Source organism: Lampris incognitus, chromosome 4 (genome assembly GCF_029633865.1).
Source record: "Lampris incognitus isolate fLamInc1 chromosome 4, fLamInc1.hap2, whole genome shotgun sequence".
Lineage (NCBI taxonomy): Eukaryota > Metazoa > Chordata > Actinopteri > Lampriformes > Lampridae > Lampris > Lampris incognitus.
This window is the reverse complement of record NC_079214.1, coordinates 59,659,735-59,680,379: the sequence shown is the minus strand read 5'-3', so window position 1 is coordinate 59,680,379 and position 20,645 is coordinate 59,659,735. Positions and strand designations below refer to the sequence as shown.

Genomic DNA, 20,645 nt, shown 5'->3' with positions numbered 1-20,645 from the left:
GTGTTTATGGTGCAACACTATCAGCAACTGTTAGATGATATTTTTGAGGAGTAAACCTAGACCTCTCTGTATCTTCCCTCTTTGTGGAAGCTGACAAGGTGTGTTCATCATCCTCCTGTAATGAAAATTAACAATTTATGTGTTCTACTCTAAGCCATTATGAAAAATCTGTGGTGTATTAACAGCACTTAGAACTGCATGGAGGTCTGTTACGGCAGAAGGCTCCACCAGACAGATTGCACCAGTAACTGGTGCCAGAAGATGAAGAAGATTAGACGGTTGAATTATAACTTTACTCAGAAAGCGTCCTACCTAATTTGCATTTTGTTTTTACAACAGTATGCAGGCCAAATCACAAATTTTCAAATAAATAACTGAATCTGATTAGGGGATGGAGTAAGATCCCAAGTTTGTCCAAACTGAACAGAATTTAGTGATTTATTGGAAACATGGGTGACGCAGTGGTTAGCACGGTCGCCTCACAGCAAGAAGGTGCTGGGTTTGAGCCCTGGGCTGGGGTAGTCCAACTTTGGGGGTCGTCCCGGGTCGTCCTCTGTGTGGAGTTTGCATGTTCTTCCTGTGTCTGTGTGGGTTTCCTCTGGGTGCTCCGGTTTCCTCCCACAGTCCAAAGACATGTAGGTCAGCTGAATCGGCAGTACTAAATTGTCCCTAGGTGTGAATGTGTATGTGTGCGTTGGCCCTGTGATGGTCTGGCGGCAGTGGCAGATGCTGACCAAAACCTTTGGTGAAGCAACCACCCAACCAACCCCCCCTATTATATTTTTAAAACATCCCTCACTGATTTCAAATGAGCAGCCAGAACATCATCATAGCAGGAAAACACGTCTACCATCTCTCTGTAGTTTCCTTTATCGTCGGACTTTTCACTCTCATCGTGCCCCTAAATGCTGCTCCTGAAGGCCAAATGATGACACCGAATCAATCAACCTTTTCAGAATCACGTCACGGTTTTTCTGGACCGTGTTGTTATGCTTTACCAACTGGAGACACTTGCCTTCATCAATCAGAGTATCAATCCTCACATTTCTCAACAGACCTAATTGCACGGCTGTACTGACATGCTCCTTTGATTTCTCATGAAGCTCAACAGATCTGTCAACATTTCGTAAATCCTCAAATCCATCTCTTGCAAACTTTGAAGAACACCCATCTCCTGCAGCAGCACACTTAAACATCGTGCAAGGCCAGCAATACAAGCGGTTTGTTAGTACACTCCCCGTTAGCCACTCCACCCTTGTCATACCTAGAACACTTAAACTCTGGCTTACCGAGCCCACTCTCTGCACCAGCTTGATGGGGGGCTCTGGTCTCCCTGTGCATTTACTCCTAGTTTTTCCTCATAGGAGAAAGTGTGAAAAGATTCCCGTAGGATCCGGTCCACCATGTTTGCATCCATCATAATTATTTTTTGCAAAAATTGCGAAAGACAGGACAGGAGCTAGCTAAGCTAACAGCTAGCTCGCTAAGCTAGTTAGACCAAGTAACGTTAGCCTACAGTACAGGGCTACTACACAAGGTCAAGCTCAAAAATGCAACTAAAAGATGAACAATAAATTTGAACAATAAAGATCTAAACAGATTAATTATTATAATATTCACTATATATATATAGTAATCACTAATTTATCTTAGGCTAATCTCTTTTTCTTATCTTTCCTATCTTATCTTTCACCGCACATCGAACACCTAAAGGTACGATGAAGATTGGCTGAACTGAACTCTGATTGATTAGACGAGTGTCAATCATTTTCAGGTCGACTAGGTGGGCGGGGATTAAAACGCGTCAGAAACCATAACTGTCCAATCAACAGCGTGTAAGGTACGACGTCAACTTAAATTCGCTTACATTGGGGTTAGCGAAACGGAACACCCCCGTGTCACAGGAAGAGGGCGCTGTGTTGCACAATACCCACGACACCTTTTTATAACAGTGACACTTCTTTGTGTGATTCACAGAGGAAACAGTCATTCTAATGTAATGTTGGCATGTAAAAACAGATGTTTTACGTGATATGTGTTTTATGTTTGTTTGGTGAAGGGCTGCTTCACCTGTTGTCTTATAGAAACGTCCTCTGCCTGGCGGCCTGTCCAGGGTGTCTCCCCGCCTGCCGCCCAGTGACTGCTGGGATAGGCTCCAGCATCCCTGTGACTCTGAGCAAGGATAAGCGGTTTGGATAATGGATGGAGGAATAACTCTGAGTCATCTTAAAGTAGATTATGATGTCTGAGGACAACCAAGTATCTGGAAAAGTAACAGCAGTCAATTACAAAAATTGTACTGCTGCAAGAAAATCAGTGTGCCAAGTTGTGTCTAAGATGGATGGGTGTGCATCACTGAGACAATGATATGGATAAATGTACATATATCATTAATTTGAATAACTAACCTCTATTTCCATTTTGTTTTGTTTTTTTAATGCCAAAACGTCTGCATGAAAATACATTCATAACTAATGTTCAAATAAGAAAGTTAGGATATCTTATCAAGCAAACTGCTTCAAGATGCAAACAAAACAAAAAAAGAAAAGAAAAGAAAGCAAAGCAGCTCTACAGTGTTCATCTCCTAAAGGGCAAAATTAGAATAAGAAGTTTTTTCCAGAGACACTTGGACAGTTCTCGTTTCCGCTGTGAGAAATCACTGGGAGGTATGTAGGGTTCGTACAAGGAATAGTTCCACAGGCTATAAAAATAGATAATGGTGGGGTGAGACCATGTGGAAATGTTTTGGGATCCAACTGAAAGCTCAGTCTACTGTGGGAATACACTCGGCACAATCTGTGTGTTTTGCATTACATAACGGTGCGAGAGATGTAGCAGCGTGTCGACTGCCTGGTTTGAGCTCCACATGAAGGGACGTGCAAGCCTACGTTATTCATGAAGGCTGCCGCTACCCTCCGTCAGTCTTTCTGTAAATACTTTTCTTCTTTAATGGCAAGGGGACACATTCCCCGTGTGCCCTTTAAGAAGAATTCACGATGAGCTGCATTGCACAGAATGCCATCAGTGTAATGAATAAATGTGATTGTATTGGCCTGCAGCAGTGAAAAACAAGACGGCCTCACATCCTTCCATTTGTGCTTTAGCTCGTATCACGACAACTAATAATATATATAGTCAATAAATAACAATTCTGGGGGGGGGGGGTTGAGAGCATGCGCACCGACAGCTGTGAGAGGGGTAGCAGCTGGGGAAAAGAGAGCAAAGGGGAAGAGAGAGCAAAGGGGAAGAGAGAGCGAGAGAGACGAAAGGGTTAAAAGGGAGTGGAAGGTTTGAGAAAGATTCAGTCTGACGCCAGCCCCACTTCTCTTTCTCATCTTGTAAGTGGTTCAGTGTTGTATTTGTTGGGAGGCGTCATAATTTAAAATGGCAGTGGAAAACTTTTCAACTCAGTGTTGGAGGCTGTGTGGGAGCATGGGGGGGCTGACCACTCGCATAATTCTCTGGAAATGCACAAAGATAAGGTTATATTGGGAGAACGTAAACGTGGGCATCAACGATATTGTGGGATATGAAATCCCAAACACCTGCCCTGTGGTGTATCTTGGTAACGTGGATGATGTCGTGATGAGAGGAGACCTCTACCTGACCACAGTTTTGCTTGCAGCAAGTAAGAAAGCCCTTACCAAAAACTGGCTCCACGTTAACGCTCCAGAACAGGAACAGTGCATGGAAATTGTCCAAGAGATTTTTGTTCTCGAAAAGTTGACATACATTTTGAGAGTCCAGGAGAATGTATTTAAGAAGACCTGGGGAAAATGGAACATTTCTATATGGGAAACGACACTGACTAAATGAATGCCTAATTAAACTATTTGTGTGAATATTGAACTATTTCCAGACAACTATTTACTGTTATTTTTTAGTATTTTTATGTTTTTATTTTACTGTGTGTTTTTTTCTATGTTGTTGTACTCTTCTGTTTATATTGTAAACTACTAATAAGACACGTTAGCCCCTAGCAAACGGATTTGATCGTTTAGCCGAGCGGTTAGTGATGTCGCCTTGTGGTGCAGTACACCCCGTATCGAATCCCGCACCGGGCAAGAAATTAACCGGTTACAATATCGATTTGAAAACTTTATAAAAACTTAAGTGGAAAAAATAAAAATAAAACCTTTCAGCCCCCCCCCCCCCCTTGCGTTTCCAAGTGTTTCTATTGCTTGCGCCGCTGTCGCAAAGACAACCGGGTCGCTTATTGGGCTATACAAATAAAATCGACTTGACTTGACCTGACTTAGCAACCTGGCTACTTTCCAAAGCAAGAAACAACCGTAAGAATCCCAATTTGAACTATAACCCCGGTTCTTAGTGCTAAAATAAAGGCAGCGTAAAACACCCGGTAGTGCTAATAAGTAGGCAGGTTGTGTTACTTACTGACCCAGTAGAAAGAATGCCAACTGAATGTCAGTTTGCAGCCCTCCCAAGTCCCCGGTGTTTTGTCGAACTATGTTTCCCCGTCAAGATCTGCTTCCTCCCCAGCCAGAGTTCCATAACACCGGTGCTCGTTCCTTCGAGTTTGAGGTTCACTCTTGTTTTACACCTGTTTCTATCGCTCCTCCCTCTTCGCCTGCTTTGCCTTCTCCGTCAACGGGGTTGTTTTGCTCTTGCCAGGGAGAGTTTCCAATCCACTGTCACTTCGGACGTTCAACCCACCGCCATTTCTGCTACTGGGATAGCTACCGACAGCTATCGGGGAAAACAAGCGCGCTCTCCTCTTCCTATTTTGGTTGCGCAACGCTTGATGCGCTTCCTCTGTGCCGTAAATCGAGCCTTCCTTTTCGCGCAGATTGTACCCGGTGGCAGACAGAATCGACTCTGTGCATAACTGTAGTCCACTGACTTCCGGTTTCTACTACAGTGGTCATACCAGTTTCCTGTTTGTTGACGATGGCATATTTTTCGCGATGCCGTCCAGACGGACGTAACTTGATATTGTACAACTTGAAACTTTTCACCCGTTCGCTGGTAGGTGCAGGTGACAGTTCGTCGACAACTTTGTGCATGTCGTTGTCATTTATCCATGGTAAATCTTGCAGGCATCGCGAAAAATGTCGTCAATAGCGCGCGGCAACAAACAGGAAACTGGTATGACCACTGCAGTAGAAACCGGAGGTCAGTGGACTACAGTTATGCACAGAGCCGATTACATAGTGAAAGCCAGGCTTGTAGGCAACCAAGCTAAATGCCAACAGTGTCATTCTGTAGCCATTACACTGTGCAATCAGCATTTACTTCATAATGAATAGTTAAATACAAAAACTGCCTACTGCCGCTTTAAGAAATATTTAGGGAGAAGCAAGAGCAGGCATGATCTTTCCTGGGGCTAAGAGACAAAAGGGGAATTGAAGGAACAGCTGAGGTCAAAGGAAGGCGGAGGACATGTTGATGAGCTGCACAGAGAGACACATCAAAACAAATCAGAATGCATTTTCCCAAAAAAGCTTCAGGAGATCCATTTTGCCAATCAGGCATTCAGGTCTAGTGTTCACTGAAATGAGGCTGTGGCTGTAAGCCAGCAGCCCCTGGTTACTGCTGAGTCAGGGTTAATATCACGATACGGTATATCTCACCGAATGTCTAACATCAATTATTCAGACTGGAGACATAAGACCACCTCAGATGCATTGAGCTGGCTGCATTATCAAAGATTAAAGTCTTATATTGGATAAGGATGGAAGGGGTATTGCTTTGTAGAGCGCTTTTCATTAACATGTCTGTCTAGTAACGCTTCTTAATTTCAGGTTGGATTGAGCTGTCCATGTGGTCTGATGATGCCGAGACCCCCGGGGGAGGGAACAGTCAGAACAGCATCTTCACATTAGTCTGTGGTTGCATAACAGGCTTTTGGCACAATGATGCTTGATTACCACCACCTGGGAGGGTTGCTGCAGAAAAGCAGAACAGCATACACATTGTACATATGCATGCAAGCACAGAGTGCAAACACAAACACATAGTAAACATAAGCAGAAACATATGTTCAAACAAAACACAAAGCACTGTTTTTGGCACAATATGTACTGCTGAAATCTGATTTTGTTCACAGGTGTGTCAGACTTTGATGTAACTTTTTTAATGGGTCACACACATGGGTGGATTACCGAACGAGCCTACTGGGCCCTGCCTGGCCCAGGGGCTCAGAGGGGCCCTAAAACCAGAGCCTCTGCGTGGAGTCGCTGTCATTAACTTTGCATTTCTTGTCACATAGCCAAAGGGCTTAGTCATTCATGTCAATAACAGGGCCCCAAAAGTCCTCCCGAAAAACTGAAGGAAACTGCAGGTGAATGGATGTCTTTGTCAATATGCTGTCGGCGTTAACTGTGTGGGTCTGCGCTGTAAATCCTGTTGAGATGCAGGTGAATTTCTTTATTGTGCTGTTGGTCTGTGCCCAGGGACCAGTTGTCTCATAGTTCGCCTATGGTCAAACATCTAGTAACAGCTGCCACACACACACATATACACACATTCAAAAGGACACAACAATCTAGGCGTGACCAATAGTCAGTCATATCAAACTCTGCAAGTTTTAATGAAATTCCAGCTTCACTGTTTACTGGCATTTCAGAATCAGAATCAGAAACACGTTATTTGTCATTTCATTTCATGCATGCATTTGCACACATGCAATGAAATGAAACATTGTTTCAGCCCACAGCAGTGCAACACAAAGACAAAAACACATATCCAAGAACTACAAGAACACATATATCCAAACTAACACATATATCTAAACGAAACAAAAAAAATCACTGTCTAGGAGAGCGAATGCCAGCCAAGATGACTGTCGGAACTGCCGGTCTGCATGGGCTAGCAGTTAGCTTAGCCTGCCCTGCTTCCGCATCCTGTCAGACCGCCCTCGGTGTTTCCTCTTTGGGCGCAGCTCCGGTCAGGGCTGTGGTCCTTGGGCTCATAGGATGCAGCAGACCAAGCTCCCTCAACCGATCCAACACTAGGTCCCCCAGTCAGACACCTTTGACACCTCCCCACACTCCACATGATGACACTAAAAACACAGCCAAGGCTAGGCAAGGCTGCCACCAGACTGCCCTCTGTGTTATCGGAACTGTCAGTCTGCATGGGCTAGCAGTTAGCTTAGCCTGCCCCGCTTCCGCATCCTGTCAGAATGCCCTCGGTGTTACCTCTTTGGGCACAGCTCCAGGCAGGGCCGTGGTCCCTGGGCCCACAGGACGCAGCAGACCAAGCTCCCCCAGCCGATCCAGCACCAGCTCTCCCAGCCATCAAATGAAGACAAACTTAGACACAGATGTGGACAAAGACACTGCATGGATGGTGCTGGGCTAGGCCGGCGTAAACGTGAATTCGCGCCGCCATCTCCCCACACTGGTACTGGGTGAGGCCGCTGCAAACATGAATTTGCGCCGCCATTTTCCCACACCGGAAGCAGAATTTGATTATGAGTTCTTCCTCGATCTGCGCTGTGAGCCATATATAGTGCTGTCAGATGAAAACCTCATATCTTCCACATGTTCACTTTTGAAAAGTAAAGAACACTGAAATCTGTGCACATGCAATTTGGAATTAAAACTGCACAGGATTTGGAATCAGTTCCTTTTTTCAATGAGTTGTTGAACTTCCTCATACAACAAAAGGTCAAGTCAACCTCAAATTTCGATGACTGAAAATCACAGGCGTGAAGTCGTGAGGCTTCACTTCATCAGTTGGGATAATGGGATTTTCCATTGGGAACAACTTGCTGAGCCGATGTGATTATCTAATTAAACTGGTATAATAAAACAGGCTCTTATTGACTGGCCATGTGGACATGCATTAGGTGACCACAGATTGCATTTAGCTGACATGAAGACAAATGATCGACTGTCTGACTCCCATCAGCACAACCATAAGTATTTACTATTCAGTTCCCTTTCTCTAACCATGAGCCAACACAGGTCATCACCGTGGCCCAGCGACACAGCAGAGGTGAGGCCGTCATACAGCACAGACCAGGTCTACACACAGCCATTGACATTACAAAACGCCATATTCTTAAATCTCATCTGTGGCCCTTTCCATTAAAAATCCAAACATCAGACTTTTTCGCTAATGAACTGGGAAAAGCCAGATGCAGGCGAGGCTGAATTATAGCACTCGGCTGCCAAAGTCTGACATTTAATCCTTTCAATGGAATAATCAAAGGTATTGTAGCTCCGTCGTCTGGGTCTGAAAACCTCTTGATGTCATTGATTACACTTTAAAATGTCTTATTATGGCCTGCATAACTTTTATCAATACTCAGACTATGTGCCGCGATTGCTTCTCATGCTGTCTAAGGCTCGATCTGGAGTGTTGGAGGGAAGGAGCTGCCCGAGAGATGCGGTTTTCAACCAGCACACAATGTGGCATTAGAAATGTGGTATTTCTATAATCCGTTTTCTGATAAACATATGTGGTATAATCTGAACATTATACTGCAACGAACAGCCCTCTCATGTAAGAAAAGCTTTGAATGACACCAAATCTAAGTACAATGAGATTCTTATGCTCATAGAGATCCTGAGCTAAAAGGAAGTGTAGCATCACTTGACCCCATCACACCCAGGCACAAATATGCAAAAAAATGTGGGTACTTAGAAACACATGAAAAAACAGAAAAGGCATAGTTTTTGTTAAACATTGTGGTTCACGGAGGGAGATGGGGATATATTTGTTCAGCTGCCAATACATTTTGATGTACTTTTCTTTTATGCATGCTCAATAGTCCAGGTAAGGAATCACAGAAAGTTGAATCAGTTCATCTGGACCCAGTGTTTATTGGGAGAAACGTTTCATCACTCCTCTAAGTGACTTCTTCAGTCTGAACTGACTGCAGACTGGTGGGGATACCTGCAGTACAATGTACAGTTATCATGTATATGTCAGCATTTTAAGAGGAAGTCCCCGGTGTTCACAGTCTTTACATGAAGTCATATCGTTCTTTTAAGCTTTAACACAATGTATACCCTGTATGGCTACATCCATCCATCCATCCATCCATTATCCAAACCGCTTATCCTGCTCTCAGGGTGGTGGGGATGCTGGAGCCTATCCCAGCAGTCACTGGGCGGCAGGCAGGGAGACACCCTGGACAGGCCGCCAGGCCATCACAGGGCCCACACACACACACACACACACACACACACACACACACACACACACACACACACACACACACACACACACACACACACACACGAACACTACATGAACACTATATAATGTGATAAATGCCTATGCAAACTTTGTGTTTGGCATAAAAAGAACAAGGATTCAAAAACGAGTTCACCTATCAGTCAAAGGGCTCAAACATACATTTTAACTAACCACTCTGTTGATTTGGAGGTTTATGGATGTGGTGAGGGAGGACATGCAGGTGGCTGGTGTGACAGAGGAAGATGCAGAGGACAGGAAGAGATGGAAACGGATGATCCACTGTGGCGACCCCTAACGGGAGCAGCCAAAGGTAGTAGTAGTGGTAGTAGATTGTTATCTGGTTATATGGATTCTCCCTCTCTTATTCTGAAAGCCTATGTGTCCTCCTGGAGGTGTGTGCGAACATGTCTGTGGTCAGGTCGGGGATGCTGGTAGCCACCAACCCACTGTAGCATGCAGCTTCATGTATGGCGCCCTGTGGGGCTGTCGCCCTTTGCAAATGCAATGCTTGTCTGATCAATGAGTGAAGCATCTTGGGACACACACAGGCAGAGCTCTGCAGGAATAGATCCATTACAGTATTATCTTTCCACTGAAACCAGAGGCCAACTAGACGGAGCTCAACAATCCAACCCAGGAGATTTTATAACTGTGGCCAACAGCACACCGTCCTCTAGTTAAAGGCTGTCATTTCAAGATTAAAGTAGTTATTATGTGGTTGAATAATAATAATAATAATAATAATGAGATATCCCACAGCAAACTTGATTTCCATCACAAATGCCTTTATTACCATTGTTTCAACAAAATATAGGCTACACTACAAACCCAACATGAAAATAAAAGTGTTAGTCATCGCTGTGCATGCAAATGGTAGTTAACATTCACTACAACAGAGAAGGCCAGACTCCAATACACATTAACAAAGATAAGATGTCTGCAGATATGATAACACAAAAAGGGTTTGCATAGGTTCACAAAGAAAAAAAATAGATTCACTGACTAGAAAGCAAACAAGGACGTGTTCTTCGGTGCCGTTAAATGGCTATAAACAGGACAATGGGATTTTGACCTTTTCACAGTGAGCGGGTAGTAGCAGTGAGGTATAACAGGAATTGAAACCCACCTTGGTTAGTAGCTATTCACAGAAGGAAAAAAGCCATATTTGTAGTGACTTCCATAACAACCAAGTTCCTCTCCTTGTCCTCACTACAAGTGCATTTTGTAAATGACTTCTCAGTCTAGTCAGTATTACATACAATCACAAGTCACGCTAGTCAAAAGTTCCCCGTATACATCAAAGTGCATTTTGATTTTAGACACAAAACTTTAGCCAAACTATGCCCCGGTAATGATCTGGAGACCTGATGTTCGAACTTCTCTGTATGTGCTAGCAGCTAGCCTCCATCTGCAACTTGCGACAGTTTTATTTCATTACAAATATAGGTTTGCTATTTTCCAGACTTGCTTCATTTGTCTAAATGACCTCGTATTGGTTTGCCTCGTATAAATCACAGTCAGGTACCATGCTTGCAATTTAGTAGGGGCTCATTTATCGTTTTCAGTGAAGACCCAGTTAATTTTCCAACAGGGTAGGCACAATTCACATTATCTTAGAGTTATATAAAAGGTCATGTCCACACGAAATATGCTACCCATTTCCAGTTCTATCTCCAACCTCGATTTAAAATTACTGAGACTCTTCATAAAGGTTTTATAATTCTATCGCTTTGGAAGTGTGCTTTTCCATATCCTCTGTGTTTGGTTAAAAGTTTGGGTAACTTCACATGATCATCAGGTGACAAACTTCATACTTCGTACATAGCCATCTCGCAATCTTGCTTCTAAGATGCTTTAACATTAACACAACATAGAAGAGTACCAGAGACATTCAAGATGACACATTTACACATTTACATACATGTGTATATATAATTATATATCAGTGATGTGGAACGTTATGATGACTTTGTGGTGAAGGTCCTTATAAGCTGACCAGAAGCCCTTCAGTTCCTTTGCATCAGGACACAGAAATATACAGAGTGCTATCAGATATAAGGAAGATACCAGGCCAAAACAGAGTATGTATGTTGTAGAGTATCCCCAGAGCTAAGATCTCAAACCAAAGAGCTCCTCGTTACGAGTCAAAAATGGAGGCATACAGTAGATTCCCTGTTTGTCAAAGCGGGGATGGTGTCAGATCTTAACTGTGGATTACATCTGAGCTATTTATTTGTTCTACAGCCCCAAATTAACAACGCAGCTCTGTATCATTCATTCAGAACAGTTGATGAGAAGTAGTATTCAATTGGTATCCGGTATCAGACAAGTTTCTGATCATCTCAATGTGGGCTGGCAGTGAGAAGGTGGTGTTAATGCCTCTGTAAGCAGGAGTTTCTGTCCTGTAAACATCTCCTATGGCAGCGGATGTTCAAGAAAAGTACTGTGCCATACAGGATGAGAATGATCCGCCAATTCAACAACATCACATCAAGCTCTGACAGGGCTAGAAGACTTCTGGTTGGACTTGTTGTTGTTAGAAGAGAGAAGTGCAGCTCCGTACAGAGACACAGTATAAGCCTATCAACATGTTGATCCTAGTCATCTGTCTACTTTGAAGAGGGTCTTCTTCTACATGCTCAAGTGAAGACATCCTCAGCGGGACAAACAACAGTATCGGCAACAGCGCTGTAGTCCAGACACATGTGCCCCTTCAGATGTGGAGACGGCATGTAAACACTTTTAATAGCTCGACCCTGGGATTGTCCCAAAAACCAAGTGGTAAGAGGAACACTATCTAAGTCCACTCTTGATAGCTTCATTGAGTACACAGACCCCCTCTGAGGCCAAGCCGATGAACATAAACAAAGGCCAAAAATGGATGTTGATGTTACAGTTGGGGGATTTGGAAGGAACGCGCCATATTTATCGACCCGCTTCGCTGAATTATGAATTCCCCAAATGAGAAATAGGCCCACAACAGTTCACAGTAACATTACAAATTTACAATGTCACATGGAAAAAAACCAAAGCATGCTCAAAATCTGAAATGAGCTGAAATCAGTTTACTGTGATGTAGAAAGTGTTTCTTATGCTGTATGTTGACCAAGTACATTGCCACAAGCCTATAAGTGTGTTTGGGCATGGATGACGCTGAGAGCTGTTGCACACCAGACTAGTCTGCATCTGCAGGGAGCAGCCCAGGTGCATTACATTAATTTTAGGGTCTGTAGTACACAACTGAAGAAATCAAACATCAGTTTTCTATTGTACGTCAGAAACCAGGGATAATATGATCATCCATCCCCTAACAACAAAAGGAAGTATAACAGCTACCTGTTGTTTGTAGACAGTTTTATTCAAAATGTGATAAGATATAAACACAGTTGAAATGATAAATGAGTATGCAGTTAAGAAGCGAAAAGACTACTTTTCCATTTGAATTTATGTAATAGAAAAATTTTTTTGTGAGGCTAATTTCATAACAGCCAACCCAGAGAGGAAGACGAAAAAGAGGACTTGCCCTCGTTGAGGGTTTGTGAGGTCCACACACGGTAAGTGAGGTACTGCAAATATACCCTTGCAGCCAGCAGCACAATTTCAGGTCCAGTGAGAAATAAATATCACGTTGGGGGTCAGATAAAACAACTCTGCATACTATTTACATTATAGGATAAGCATGATGTTTAAACGCCATCCTTTGAGAAAGTAGCCAATCAATTTCAGTAGAATATGTGTGATGCTGTTTTGTGTGACTGAGACATCCACTGCAGAGAAATCCCCTATCTTTGGACTAAATCACAGGCTTTTAGGTCATGTCTGATTGATAATTACTATTAGTGTTTATTATGGCAACATGTTTCATTGGGTTTTTTTCCCCTAAATAATACAGCATCACGTGCCATGGTTCAATTGAACCATGTGCCATGTTCAATGTTCAATTCAAGTCATTCAATCCATGTTCAATTCATGTGCCATGTTCAATGTTCAATTCATTCACGTTCAATTCAATTCAATTCAATTCATGTGCCATGTTCAATGTTCAATGTTCAATTCATTCACGTTCAATTCAATTCAATTCATGTGCCATGATTCAATGGCCGGCTTAAATATAGAAAAGATGAAATTATGAGGCACCCATCCCTAGTTTGCTAGTCATCGTGTGTGTGTGTTGTGTGTGTTGTGTGTTGTGTGTGTGTGTGTGTGTGTGTGCAGGCTCCTTAACATGTATTTCTAAACGGTGTTTGAACACTGCAGATCTAATGACGGTTAAAAGATAAAGCCTGGATCTTTTGCTACATCTGATCTCACCTGATCTACGCAAAATACTGTATACGACTGAATGCACAAGAAACCCCTCATGACTTGTATAAGGCATTTTAGTGGCGTCACACTGAGGATCAATGCATTGAATCTCTATAATAAAATCAAATGCCAAATAATTTTGTCAATCTATTCAGTAAGACATTGTGGCTAGATTTATGTCCTTTTGTTTTCCCCCAACCTGCAGGAGATCATTTAATGAATATGCTACTGGAAGCCTGCAGAACAGATATTGGGATCCGAGAGAGCCAAGAGTGCCTGCAGAGAGAAGCAACCTTTTCCTTATTGGTGTCATGCTTCAGGAAGAAAAGGAAGAAAAACAAACGAACAAGTGTGTGTGTGTGTGTGTGTGTGTGTGTGTGTGTGTGTGTGTGTGTGTGTGTGTGTGTGTGTGTGTGTGTGTGTGTGTGTGTGTGTGTATGTGTGTGTGTGTGTGTATGTGAAAATTTTGATAGACGATTTTCAAAATAAAACATCACCGCCAAATTCCCTGCGCTTCTGGAAAGAACAGCAATGCTCCGAGTCTGCATTGCCTGGCACGTTTCCCGTTGCATGTGAGTCTCCGTTACGTAACGGCGTGGACGCGGACGTGCCCTGCCAGAGGGCATACAGCTATGCGCAGCCCCGATATCAAGGCAACGTATCTACCGGCCCCGCATCCCTTCAACGGGCACCTACCTATCAATAGCTTATTCTCTCAATTAGTCAAACCTGTCGAGGGATGCCATACAGCAGAGCCAGTATTGGAGTTGGTGGAGGGAAACAGCTACACTTTCAGACAACGACACAATATGACAGTGTATTGCTGACAACGGCAGTTACAAATTATCATTAACAGGCAATAATCTTCATAGCAGTGCCCAAGGATCGAAAACGCGCCGCTTGCGCACGCAGCTTGCCAACCCAGAGACCAACGCAAAGCACAAAAAACAAAAACAAAAAAAACTAGATGAAGTGAATCCAGCCGTTCTCCCACTCCCGCGGAGGGGACATCTTGAGCCGGTGTCGCCGCACTTTGTAGTTTTTCCCATTGTTATTGTCCCAAAACTCACGGCCGCCGACGCAGTATTTAATGGCGAACTGTAGCGTGCCTCCACTCTCGAGGAACGTGGGCGTGATGATCTTGAAGGAGAACTTGTCAGTCACGCCGTCGTTCGAGTCCGGCACGTAGGAGGCCAGGCTGTCCATGAACGTTATCCAGTTGTTGAGGGAATACCGCAGAGAGACGCTTTTCTCGAACGCCAGGTTCAATACGCGCACGAAGCCGGAGAGGCTGAATTCGTCTGCCTCCACCGTCTCCAGCATCACCCTCACCTCTCTCACCCTCCGCTCGAAGTCGGGCAGGGTCCCCGGGTTGGTGAACTGCAGCTCCATAAACACAGACTGCGTGGGGGGTCGCGGGAATTTTGTGTCAAAGTGGTTTAGTTGGAGCGGCCCTTTGGGGAATTTGGCCAATATGCGCTCCGGCACCTGGGGCATATCTGCGTCGTCGAAGTGCTTCACCGACGTAAGCTCCAGGCCCAGAGAGTCGGCGAACCGGACCTTCTTTTGACTGGTTGGACTGCGGCTGCGGCAAATCTCCAGCTTCCCCCTCTCTATGGGGGTCGGCAGAGACTTGCATCTCCGGCGAAGGTTCGGACTCTGCGAGGGCTTGAGTAAGATTTCCCGGCCCCTCGGTCTCTCGTCCACCACGGGGCTCTCGATGGGCTCACAGGTCCCGTTCATCATTTCGAAATCCTCCCCATCTTCAAATCTGGGATTCGCCGCTGCCAGGTTCCCGAAGAGCCCCGCTATGCAGCTGTAGTTCCTCGGGAGGCAGTTCTTTGGAGGCAGCATGACCGGGTCAGGTTCCACGGGCTCCGTTTCCATAGAGTGAAGTGAAGCCCCCCCCTGCACTGCAGAAACCGGAGTGGTCGTGATAAAGAGGACCCGGCGACTGTGTGAAGGAGACGAAGGCGTCAGGTGTCAGTGTCCCACACGCGGATAGGCGCTCCGGCTGCGTCAGCCTCTGACACGGCCAACACTGAACCAATAAGCCAAGCTCTCGCAAGCGCGCCTTCGGAGAGTAAATACTAGATCAGACGTTTGCATTCACAAAAGCTCGTTTTCCAGCAGCATACGTCACGCTGTCTCTCATATTCGAGTTTCACTCAAGTGCGCTTGTCAGCTTGTCGCATGCGGCTTGGACACAGAGCAGAGCAGCGCTCTCCCGCTATCTGTGTGTGCGACTCAACAGTTCACGTGGTCCAACACCTACGTGCTAAATTGAACGTTCCAGTTTGGCCACCAACCAAAATGCTGTCTCCCTTCTCCGCTTATACCCACTTCGTCTTCTAATGTTGTGTGTGTGGGGGGGGGGAGAGGGAGAGCGCAAACTTTTTTTTCTAGCAATTTAATGTCCCCCAAAAGCGCTTGTATAATCAATCGGACATTTGATCAGTTTTCATGATGTGGCAAGACAGTAGCTTTGGTGTCAAGCTAGTGACAGACAGTTCGCTGACAAACCACGTCAGTGATTAAAACGCTATTCTACTCGACGCTATTCGATTTCTATTCATAACGAAATATTCAGAGCCAGTCGTAAAAAAAAAAAGCTCCGGCGCATCTCGCCCCGCCCGTTTTCCGTGACGTCACACCAACCCAGCGCCGCGTCCGGTGGTTGCCGTGACGACGACGTGAGCCTTGTGTAACGTTTAAATGTATATGCGCTTCCTTCGCCGCATGCCTTCTGCGCCCCATGCCCGGCTGACCTAACGCTCTGTCGGTCTGTCGGTCTGTCTGTCGGTCGGTCGGTTTACCAGGCCCACGGAACACTAACAGCTTACTGGCCCAGACCACAGCTCTGCTGGACCGACGGTGTGTGTCACGGTACGTTCACCCGACAGGAACCAGCCGTGTGACTGCGCCGCGAATTTAACTTGGACCTCGTATTGTGGACTTCTTGTTAGCTTAGCTTACCTGAATGTAGTTTTCCCACGTAAGGTTGAGTTAATACGCCGGTTAGTTCACCGGGCATAACTTTTGTCAGTTACACAAAATGGCCCATATTCGCGGTCAAAAATGACTTTAACATTACTTTTTCCGTTTGATTTCCTCTCAAGGACTTGACGTCGAAGCGGTCCTGCATCGAATAATGTCGACTTCGGAAGACGTCGGGGAGGGGTCCAACGAGACGGATCCAGTAGTAAGGGAAGAAGAATCGGGATGGGACCGCGCACGTGGGATCCGTGACAGAGAGCACGTCGATGCCCTTCTGGATATCAGCGACGAAGAGCAGGAGCCTTATGATGATCAGTGCCTGTCAGCATGGGACGTGGCTGTGAGTGAGCAACTAACCCACCTTCATCTTATGGATGCACCTATGTCACGTCATACCAGGCTTATTATCTACGTCTGTTTATTAAATATCAGCTATTAAGTCCCAATTCATTCTGTTATATTAAGGGAACATCATATTCATAGACGATCAATGTAGGATCAGTGGACCACAGTGATCTATCTATCTATCTATCTATCTATCTATCTATCTATCTATCTATCTATCTATCTATCTATCTATCTATCTATCTATCTATCTATCTATCTATCTATCTATCTATCTATCTATCTATCTATCTACTGAGAGATACATAAAAAGGTATGAGTTTACTTTGAGTCCTGCAGGACTTGATAATCTCCTTTTAGTATTAGGTGAATTCTGTATTGCTGTTATTTCATATTGATCATTATTTTGCAAAGTTGTTTAGTTGTTTTCTGCTTAGTTTATCCACTCAGCTACATTATGACCAATTGAAAAATATAATAAGCTTAAAAAAAGTGAATTTTGGTTTTAGAATGGATCAGTGCTGTAAAGTTCATAGAAACGTATTCTGTCTTGAGACAGGCCCAGGGTTGGGGCAGAGTTGCTCCACTGGCTGGCATATTCCTGCCTCAGAGGAAAGCGAGGAAACCCAGGAATGAGGACCCAGACTACCATTGCCTTTTATGTGTTGACATCAGGCCCCCTGACCGAGACAGCTCAGCCAAGTGTCCTGAGTACCGCTGCAAGCCACTCATGAGCCTGCAGGGGAGAGGTTTAAACAAAACCATGCCATCAAACCTCCCCACAATACTCCACAGTCAACCTCCTGGGCCAGCTCCAGTAAATGAGGCCCCAGAGTGCTCTGTCCTTCGTGCTCCACAGAACACCACCCAACATCATCCACTCAGAGAAAAGATGGTAGAGGGGAAGCTCAGAGAATCTGTCCACCTGTCTCCTCCCTTTCAGTCTCATTATCTGGACTCAAAATACACCACGCTTAAGAGCAGCCCCAGTAACATCCTCCTTTCAGTGAACAGCTGCGCTGCTTTGCCCCCAGTCAAATCATCTGAGCTCAAGTTCCAAGTGGTCACCGACCAGTTCTGCGGTGGTCAGGCTGCCTCAGGGCACAGTATTGCCGGAAGAGAGAGTTCAGAGACAGACAGTGTCATCTCCACCAGGGAGGGCGGAGGTGCTGAGAGAAGAGAGGAAACAAGAGTGGACCCTGTGGCAAACTCCGTGCTACCTAAGGACAGCTGTGGTGCAACTCTGACCTCCAAGTACTGCTCCAAGTACTGCACATGTCAGCAAACCCGCCACCTGCTATCCACTCTTAATGTCCCCAGGAGGTATGAGGTACCCCTCACCCCCACTGCTGACACAGTATCCCGCTCCAACCTCTTCATGGATAGACATCTCAAACGTTCCCTGCAGACCAGCTGTGTGTACAGCAGGCATTCCAGACTGACCACGCCGCAGTTACCTGTTCTCTCAGTCACCAAGGTCCCTTTGTCAATCTCTGCTCAAAGGCTTCTGTGAAGAGACATGAGAGCTTTCCAAGAGAGATGACTAACTGAATAATGAATAACCTCACAGGGAAATTTCACCGATGGGTTTGTGTATGAGCAATCAGTACTGATGAGTAATGTAGTGGATTGAAGCAATAAAATAAATCGGCGTTCTCCTGCTCAGTCTTTTGCACAGTGCCTCCATGCACCAGAATAAGCTTCAGTATCGTCTTCCATAAAATCCTCTGGGCTAGTGTTGTGGGACATAATTTCCGTCATCGGAAACGCAGCTTAGCTGACAGAACAGAGATGTGTTTTTGAACAGCATGTTTAGAGTAGATTAGAGTAACAAACTGCTAGGCTGTATGTAGTTTTTCTGGATGGCAGCTGACGTCACAATATGTCACTTGGCGTCCAGAAAAACACTCAGTTTCACTGCCGCTCCAGAGATACAGAAAGAATCAGGAACAACTGTTGGTGTTCCTGATATACAGAGAGGTTTGAAAATCGGTGAATTTTCCCTTTAACTATGCAGCATATTTAAGCTTCATGGGTCCTGAATCCAAGTTTCAAGTTTGTTGATTATGTGAATTTGTTTTATTGTTTATACATCAGCCTCGGTGCATAATCAACAATTTATTCTTTCAGCTGAATTGAAAAGTTGGACAAGGACATAAATGTTGACGTAAACTGATGAGCCAAAACATTATGATCACCTGTCCAATATACTGTTGGTCTTCCGTGTGTCGCCAAAACAGCGCCGAGTCGCCGAGGCATAGACAGGTCACCCCTGAAGGTGTCCTGTGGTATCTGGAACCAAAACACTCAGCAGCAGATCCTTCAAGTCCTGTAAGTTGCGAGGTGGGGCCTCCATGGATCGGCCTTGTCGGTCCTGCACATCCCACAAATGTTCAATTGGATTGAGATCTGGAGAATTTGGAGGTCAATGCAACACCTTGAACACTTCATCATGTTCGTCAAACTATTTCTGTACCATGTGTGCAGTGTGGTAGGGCGCATTATCCTGCTGAAAGAGGCCATTGCCATCATGGAATACCATTGCCAGGAAGGGGTGTACCTGGTCTGCAACGAAGTTTAGGTAGGTGGCATGTGTCAAATTGACGTCCATATAAATGGCCGGACCTGGGGTTTCCCAGCAGAACATTGCCCAGAGCATCACACTCCCCCCACAGGTTTGACGTCTTCCCACAGTGCATTCTGGTGCCACCTCTTCCCCAGGTAAACGGCGCACACGAACATGGCCATCCACGAGATCTAAAAGAAAACGGGACTCATCGGACCAGGCGACCTTCTTCCTCTGCTCCAAGGTCAATTTCCGACACTCGCGTGCCCTTTGTAGAGGCTTTTGATGGTGGACAGGGGTCATCATGGGTACTCTGACCAGTCTGCGGCTACGCAGCCCCGTACACAGCAGAGTGGGATGCACTGTGTGTTGTGACACATTTCTCCCGTAACCATCATTAAAATGTTCTGTGACTTGTGCCACAGTAGACCTTCTGTCTGTTCGGACCAGCCTTCGTTGCCCTTGGGCATCGATGAGCCTTGGGTGCCCCACACCCTGTCACTGGTTTGTGGTTTGTCCCTCCTCAGACCACTGTCAGTTACACACCACTGCTGACCAGGAGCACCCCACAATCCTTGCTGTTTCAGAGATGTTCTGACCCAGTCGTCTGGCCATAACAATTTGGCCCTTGTGAAAGTGGCTCAGGTCTTTACTCCTGCCCATGGGCGCCACGGTGGCACAGTGGTTAGCACTTGGTCGCTTCACATCAGGAAGGTCCTGGGTTCAAACCCCGGGGTTGTCCAACCTTGGGGTCATCCCAGGTCGTCCTCTGTGTGGAGTTTACATGTTCTCCCCGTGTCTGCAGTGGGTTTTCTCCGGGTGCTCTGGTTTCCCCACCACCAAAAAGACATGCATGTTAGGGTTAATACTCCCGTCTGTGCCCTTGACCGAGGCGTAACAATTTGAACTGGAGTTGGCCCCCGGGCGCTGCATGGCGGCTGCCCACTGCTCCTAGCTACACAGCTAGGATGGGTTAAATGCAGAGCATAATTTCCCTATGGGGATCATTAAAGTATATCAAATTTCTCATGTATCCAACAGGTTGACTATGAGAACTGATTGTTCGCTTACCATTTCATCTACCCAGACCTTGACACGTGCCCTTGTTTGGAGATGGTCGTTATTCAGTTCACCAGAGTGGTCAATATGTTTTGGGCTCATCAGTGTATGTGTGTGTGTGTGTGTGTATATATATATATATATATATATATATATATACTATGCTAAAAATTACAAAGCTAGACCCAGTTTGGTGTATTAG

General features: G+C 45.2%; 2 protein-coding genes across 4 annotated transcripts; one reads left to right on the top strand and one right to left on the bottom strand.

The window, feature by feature from the left end:
* Nucleotides 1–13,886: 13,886 nt before the first annotated feature.
* Nucleotides 13,887–15,772, bottom strand: LOC130111822 (protein phosphatase 1 regulatory subunit 3E). Its single transcript, XM_056279113.1, has one exon. The coding sequence runs from the start codon at nt 15,361–15,363 to the stop codon at nt 14,440–14,442; it is 924 nt and encodes a 307-aa protein (XP_056135088.1). The 5' UTR covers nt 15,364–15,772; the 3' UTR covers nt 13,887–14,439.
* A 134-nt stretch (nt 15,773–15,906) lies between these two features.
* Nucleotides 15,907–19,064, top strand: LOC130111843 (uncharacterized). Of its 3 annotated transcripts, none has more exons than XM_056279139.1 (3): nt 15,907–16,362; nt 16,596–16,813; nt 17,378–19,064. In XM_056279139.1, the coding sequence occupies exons 2-3, from the start codon at nt 16,628–16,630 to the stop codon at nt 18,329–18,331; spliced, it is 1,140 nt and encodes a 379-aa protein (XP_056135114.1). In that variant the 5' UTR covers nt 15,907–16,362; nt 16,596–16,627; the 3' UTR covers nt 18,332–19,064. The 3 variants fall into 3 exon arrangements, with proteins under 3 accessions (XP_056135114.1, XP_056135115.1, XP_056135116.1); XM_056279140.1 differs by having other exon boundaries at nt 15,907–16,471; XM_056279141.1 differs by having other exon boundaries at nt 15,907–16,493.
* The last annotated feature ends 1,581 nt before the right edge of the window (nt 19,065–20,645 follow it).

Excerpts from the sequence above, each read along its gene's own strand:
- LOC130111843 (XM_056279139.1), top strand. The coding sequence starts at position 16,628 with ATGTCGACTTCGGAAGACGTCGGGGAGGGGTCCAACGAGACGGATCCA. Across the intron at positions 16,814-17,377 it reads TGTCAGCATGGGACGTGGCT|GCCCAGGGTTGGGGCAGAGT; the intron begins GTGAGTGAGCAA and ends GTCTTGAGACAG.
- LOC130111822 (XM_056279113.1), bottom strand. The coding sequence starts at position 15,363 with ATGGAAACGGAGCCCGTGGAACCTGACCCGGTCATGCTGCCTCCAAAG.